At 39.8% G+C, this 7,240-nt stretch overlaps 1 protein-coding gene across 1 annotated transcript; it reads right to left on the bottom strand.

The window, feature by feature from the left end:
* Nucleotides 1–6,045: 6,045 nt before the first annotated feature.
* Nucleotides 6,046–6,984, bottom strand: LOC147684509 (olfactory receptor 1f45-like). The gene has a single exon (XM_086939671.1). It carries the CDS (start codon nt 6,982–6,984, stop codon nt 6,046–6,048), a length of 939 nt encoding a protein of 312 aa, XP_086795797.1.
* Between the last annotated feature and the right edge of the window lie 256 nt (nt 6,985–7,240).

Raw genomic sequence — 7,240 nt, 5'->3', positions numbered from 1 at the left:
TGTGGAAAGAAGTTATGGAGCCCTAAAGGCAAGCTACCCCAAATAGCTCAAGAAAAGGGCTCAGCACAGAGGGTGCAGGAATGTGAAGCCTCAGCAGTTAAGGAATTATTGCTGTTGATGTATAGTGTTCTCACTAAAAGTGATATACTTAATGTATGCAGAGGAAGCCCTCAGAGCATTTGTTTTTCTATAAGAAATGGCCAAACTAATTTTCTCATTCCAGGTTCTACACTTGACCATAAAAGTGTGATCACGGTTAAGTACCTTTATCTACACAAGCCTCTATTTGTAAACATGTGTAAAATAAATAGGCACAATAGATCCAGTGTTTACCTGTTTATGTCCAAATTACATGTTTCCCCTACTGCGTTCTATATGCTGCATCTCATGTTTTAGATGGCCCTGCTACATGTAAATATATATTTTTCTACAATACAAAATTACAGAAAAAAAAAAAATATTGTTCTCCGATGATCCTTGGAGAAAGGTCCATTTTATAGCAAATCTCTACTTCATAAAAGCTGAAAAGAAAATTAAGAAGGCTGTTTGTCTATGCAGAGAAGGCAACCCATGAGTCCTTTTTTGCACCATTAGTTATTAACCGCCTTCCCACTTGATGATGGCCTTAGTAGTAACTCAACTTTGCATGATGTGTGAAAAGCAATGATGTTTGCTGATCTTTCTCTCACCTGGTGACATGCGGCCCTTAACCATTGCTGTAATTTCACTACAGTCATAGGGATAACGTAAGTGACATCACATATCATATGTGTGACACATATCAGACTTCAACCATTATAATATGGGAAGATGTAACATGACAATGGGTAGAACATATACATGAAAAATAAAAGAAAATACATGTATGTTACGTTATGTTAATTTCTTGAGTGCACATATACCAGAAGATGTCTTGGCGCTAGTTCAATTGATAACCTAATAATTTCCAGCCCATGAACCAATTAATGTTCAAAGAGTTTTACTGAAGAGGAGTAGATTGTTGATGATTTTTAGAGAGAGAGTTAGGGCATTTCACGTTTTGGGGGGACTGTAGACAAAGCGTCTTCCTCCCCAGGATGCTAACTTAAATCTTGAAAATAGAGACTTTTCTTGCAGTCGAGGTTCTTAGGGTTCTCTGAAGGGAATGCCACTTAAATTTCTCGTCTCATCAAAGAACGTACAAGTACTTAAAATAAGTGTCATTGAAAAAAATCCAACTAAAATTGTTTACACATAAAATACCTGCATTAGTATCAGCCTCTCTAGATACAGCTTCAATATTAGAATGGTAAAGACGATGGCACATAGTTATTTCAGGTTATACTGGCCAACTTGACAGGATCATAAAATGTAAAGTACATAGTGGCATATTGTAAGAACTTTACAAGCACTATGTAGAGAAAACCTGATGTTTACAATTAGCAGTAAGCAAGAAAGTTCACAAAAGTTTCTCCAAGTGTGAAGCATATCTCAAAAAGATGCCATGTGTGCATGCTTGATTGACACCTGATTTACAAAGCGTAAAATATATGCGACCTGTATATTGTGAATGTATTCCATGTGCACAATACCACTAATTGTTGCGATGTTTAGCCCATCTGATATTCCCAGGATAGTAGCACAATCACAATACAACTGTAAGTTTAAAAAAATATTTTGCATTACATTTCCTATAGTTACCAACACATTTAATCTATAGCTGAACGACCTAAGCGTAGATAAAACTTATAATCGAGTACCAAAATGTCCCATTTGCATAGATTATGCAAGTGCAATGGAAAATAATTATTAAATACATAGTTGTACCATAGGAATAATGTGTGATTTTGCTAAATTAATGTGGTTCAATTTTAGGCAATGTATCTTGCTTAGTGATATTTGTGACATATATTGTTGTACTCCCTTTTTTAACACGCCCTTACTCCCTCACCCACTTAACTCATGTTATTAAACTTTTTCCTGCTTTACTTTTGTTTTCTTACAAACCCCTTACTGCCCCTTACATTACTTCCATTTCTACAAACCCTTTATGCCCTCTCTCGCTTTACTTCACTTTTTGTTTACAAACCCCTATTTCCGCTCTCACATTTTTTAAATACCTCTTCATGTCTCCTCTTCCCCACCCACGACTCCCCGTACTGTATATCCACCCACATTCCCTTCTTAACTCTTGGTCATACTGTTCTTTAAAATCCAAGAAAGAAGCCTGCAGGGATCATGCTCATGATGATGCTGAGGCCAAGTAATCAGGAGGTCCTTATTGAAAAATGTGTACAAGTGCTGGAGTCTCTCAATGGATCGTTAATGCGGTAAGCAAATTAAGTCATGACCTGCATCCATGGATAAAAACAAAACCCATCAGTAAAAGGGGAGACATTGTTGGCACAGGAGAAGGCTCTCCCACAGAACCACAATGCACCTCCTTGGGACGAGCAAAGTTAATCAACCTTCTAGCATGAAGCACTGAGGGGAGATTACATTGTTGACACCACACCATAATCTAGTATAGCCATAGGTCAGAGCAATGTCCCAGTATCCTAGCTTACACCTGACCAGCAGACCTCCTGTGCATAAATCATAGGCATTTATGCCCATGAAGAATATTAATCATGTGAACCACAGAAACAAATAACTCCTTGATTGTGATTGGCAACAATTGAGAAATTCATTGTGGGACTTGTAATTGCACAACTAAAATGACAAGTGTCATGAAATTTGATAATGCAGTGTACTATGTTAGGAAAGTGGATAATTATTTGGGGTGGAAACACATCCTCCTCAAAGGGTAAGGTCACCACCTGCTATGTGTCACACAATTTAATTAAATTAAACTTGAGATCAATCCCATGTGACACAAAGAAGTCAGGCTTAAATCAAAGGCACTATGAAAGCTGTTTAAGCAGTGCATACATAGTTTAAAAAGTCACACAAAGTGCAATAAAACTTTATAAACAATTTTAAAGTAAAGAAACAAATGTTATGAGCAAACTAAGACAAAAATAACAAAACTCCAATAAGGGGAACCAGAGGCATGATTTTTTAAAATTGAAGTCAAACTAAAGCCAAAAAGCATTAAGCACCAATGACAGTCTATTGAAATGGTAGACTGGGACCTGGACTGGTTTTGAGGCTGACCATAACGGAGCCCTGGCTTCATACACCAAATGGTTTTGTGGAAAAGCCTGGAAGTCAAAAAGTTAGAAGAAATTCCTAAATTCCACCAAAAAAAAGAATGTTGTCCCTTTTTTTCAAGAAAAGCATTGCAATTTATTCTAAGTCCCAATTCAGAAAGGGGTTTGTCACTTTTTGAGACGAACAAATACCCCTAAGCGGGACGCCAATGAGCTGTGGAACTGGAGGCTGGATACTTGATGGAACTTGGCCCCTCTGGAGTGTTGGAAATGTCTTACTGAAACTTTTTGGATGCCGAAGCACAATGGGATTGAGTCCATTTTTTGAGGTGCTGAGAGACTTGAGAATTACAAACCTCAATTTGACTCAGTGGAACTGCCAATCGGATATCTTTTGCTGTGGGTCCCTCTGGGGGAAACGTTTTCAAAGTTCCCAAACTTTCTTCTGTCGACCAAATAACCACAGGGATACACTTCTAAGGCCCCCGGTCCTCATGCAAAGTACTTAAAGATTATCAGGGTGTCTGTAAGAGGTCAACAGCAAAGTCCAGTTGCACACTTATCAGGTGGGCACTTGTACCAAAATACCTCTTTTGGCATGTTGTGTCCCTGTAGTGACACAAGAGGTCAGCCAACTGAACCTTTGTGTCCACTTGTTTGTCCTGGTGCAAGAGTGAGCAGGACCATTACTTCAAGGCACCACTCAGGTCACCAACAGCAGGTCCCGTCCTTCCTCTTCTGATCTACCGCAGGTCCAGCAAGAGTTCTAAGGATGGTGCCTTGAGGTGCCAGATTTATGTCTGACACCTGCTAGTGGATGGGGGTGACTCCTGGCTCTTCCCTAACCAATAAGATACAAGTTCTGTGTGGCAACTCTACCCACATTTTCAGCTGTTCCTGTTTTCTCTACTTCAAAAAATCCTATCTTTCATTCATTCTAAAAAAAGTGAAGATGAGGTAACCCTTTATCCCCTCATGCAGATCCTGTGTGCCCACCCAAAGGTGTCGGCAGGGTAATGAGTAGTCCCCTCCACTGTGGTCACTCAAACCTGGTCCTGGAGGTAGCTATCCTCCCACTGGCATTGGTGTCAGACTGACTATGAGGACAAAATCTGGGCCTTCCCAAGTGTCTCCTTTGCTTTTAACAGGTAGGTCCCTTTGAAGTAAATAAAGTTCCTGGGCCCACCTTGCTTGTCTTCCAGCCAAGGAAGAAACACCTCCCCTCTTCAAAGCCATTATCCCTGCTCTGAGAGCAGTTTTCATACCTTATTAAGGTCAAGCACTTGACTGACAACTGTTGTGGAGCTTAGTAACGTAGCCTCAAGGATCTTCCTGCAGGAAAAAGATACATTTCTTAAAGTGTCTTTCCCGAAATATTTATTAAAAATTCACCTTCACCTTTGAATTGGGCTCTTAGTAAATATTAAAAAGAGTGGTGAATTACACTTCTAACTGGTCCCAAACTCAAGAAACATAATTTATATTTGAATATGTACAATATGTATAGTTTTACTCACTGGACAGCCATGGCCTGCAACAGAGAAAATGGGTTTTGGAGATGTGTCACTGTAGGGACTTGGTAACATTGAATTTCTACATGTCCCACTTTTAAATTTCATGTACCTTTTTCAGAATAATTTAGAGTGAGCCAATCAAAACCTAAGTCTCCATTTCCCTGTCTCACACCCCTTTTTGAATACATTATCTGATTATCTATTTAGTTATGGTGACTGTATGTAAAATCATGTTTTGAAAATCATTTTGGCTGTGTTAGGACCATTCAAATTTCTTGAATTGTTTTCAACCTCTGTCTCAGGTCTGGAGGCCAGAGTTCAGAGCAGGAGGCTTAACACATGTGCAACTTGTTGGTCAATCTCTTCTTGAATCACTGCTACCCTACCTAGTTGACTATCATCCAACAACTTCAGTACATGTGGCAGGGGCATTTACTGCACAAATAGGCATACAATATCAAGCATTCGTGGAATCAATTTCTATTATAAAAAAACTTGCAATTTCTGGGAAATTGCTCAAATACTTGGAAATGTGAATACTGTATGAGCTGCCTAATTGCTAACTGTTGTTTTATTGTGGGTGTAGCTACATTAAGACTACCTAGAACTTAGGGGAAACTCAGCTCTTAATGAAGAATGTGGGACTAAATGCTGCAAAGTCACAGCAGTTTGAAGGGACAAATACAAAAACAGTAATAGACACATTAAAATAGGGCATATAGTCACATCTCCCGAATACACATTTCAGGTTGAACTCTGACTACACGTGGAACAAAATATCAAGAGATAGGAAGATGAGTGTCAATTAGGGACGTCTTGAGTTATTTTCTAACGGTGAAGAGTTCTGTATCAAATGAGGTGGAGGTATTAGCAGAAGGTGTGTATGTAGGAAGAGATTCAATCTCTTACATCCTCCTTCTCTGTTTTGAGGATCCCAAGCATCATCAGGTTGATATTGCCCCAGGAGAAAGATGGCCCAAGAAGGGATGCTTTTCATTAATGTTCTTAAGTTAATTGACCATGGAGCTTACATGAGTTGCCTTGAATTTGATGTGTGTTGATGCACTAAAAGAGCCCCAAGATTGGGACTGATGTGGTTGAGCTTCCATTGGCATGTTATTAGACAGAAGCAACATTGAAAGCAAATGATAGTGGGTGACTGTAGAATGTAGGATATTATCGAACTTTTTCAATGTATGAGAGGATAGCAAATTCTTTTACTAACATCGAAAATGATGTCTGGGAAAAACTGATATTCCAGCTTAGGAGAGGCTTCTGAGAACAACCCAGATGTTCTTAACATGTTTCTTCAAATTAAATTGCATCTGTCTATTGTTAACGGGTAACATGTCCTTTTAAAGGCAACTGGCATGTCCACTCCAATAAGGATCAACTATTTGTCACTTTTCTTTAGAGGAAAAAATTCTCAGTGTTATTTTCCTCACTGCTTCTCTGACTTCCTTGTTCCTAAGGCTATATATGAATGGATTTAACATTGGGGTTATTATAGAGTACACAACACTCACAATCCTATCATATTGTAATGAGTAGCTCAATGTAGGTCGGAAATAAATGAATATGATTGTTCCATAAAACAAGGAAACTACGGTCAGGTGGGAGGAGCAAGTGGAGAATGTCCGCCGTCTCCCTTCCCCAGAGTAGAGCCTAAGAATAGAGGAAACAATGATTACATAGGACACAAGTATGAACACAAAAGGGCTCATAATGACCAGGGAACCTTCTGTGAATATAAGAAGCTCATTGTTAGAGGTGTCACTGCAGGAAAGCTTGAGCAGTGCTGTCATGTCACAGAAGAAGTGGTGGATGTGGTTGTCTGCACAGTAAGACAATTTGGAGATGGTGATGGTGTGCAGCAGGGAGTGCAACAAGGCAGTGAGCCAGGATCCAGCCACCAAACCTTTGCACAGTCGGGGGTTCATCACCTGAGTGTAGCGAAGGGGCTTGCAGATGGCCACCCAGCGGTCATAAGCCATCGCAGCAAGAATGAAGCTCTCTGTGATACCCAGGGCCACGAAGAAGTACATCTGCGAGAAGCATGCTGTGAATGAAATGGACCTCACCTCCATCAAGATGTTTGCTAGCAGTCTGGGGACTGTAACTGTTGTGAAACAGATGTCAACAAAGGACAGATTGGAAATAAAAAAATACATAGGAGTGTCCAGCTCAGGTTCACATCGAATCACCATCATGATGATGATATTTCCTATCAGGGTTATGACATAGATGATGAGAAAGAGCAAGAACATGCCTATAGACTTCTGCGGATGGTCGGTGAATCCCAGGAGAATGAACTCCGTTGTCTGATTATTTGGTTCCATGGACAGAGCAGGAGGAGACTGGAAGAAAAAAAACATGACCAATACAGATCTGTAGTTTTATGCCTGAGCTCATCAACACTACAGCACTATTGTGCCTTCCGCTGAGACTACAGTTGCCAATCTTGAAAACTCTACATCAATGTCAATCGATCAGTCTTAAAGTTTGATTGCAAAATATCATGACCCTGAGGGTACGAAAACGATTCAATTCAACGGGGGAAAGAGAAGATCTTGAAAGTGCGGCTCTGACAATTGA

The sequence above is a fragment of the Lissotriton vulgaris genome, chromosome 10, assembly GCF_964263255.1.
Source record: "Lissotriton vulgaris chromosome 10, aLisVul1.2, whole genome shotgun sequence".
Classification (NCBI taxonomy): Eukaryota; Metazoa; Chordata; class Amphibia; order Caudata; family Salamandridae; genus Lissotriton; species Lissotriton vulgaris.
Note: the sequence above shows the minus strand (reverse complement) of the source record. Positions and strands in the feature narration are given on the sequence as shown.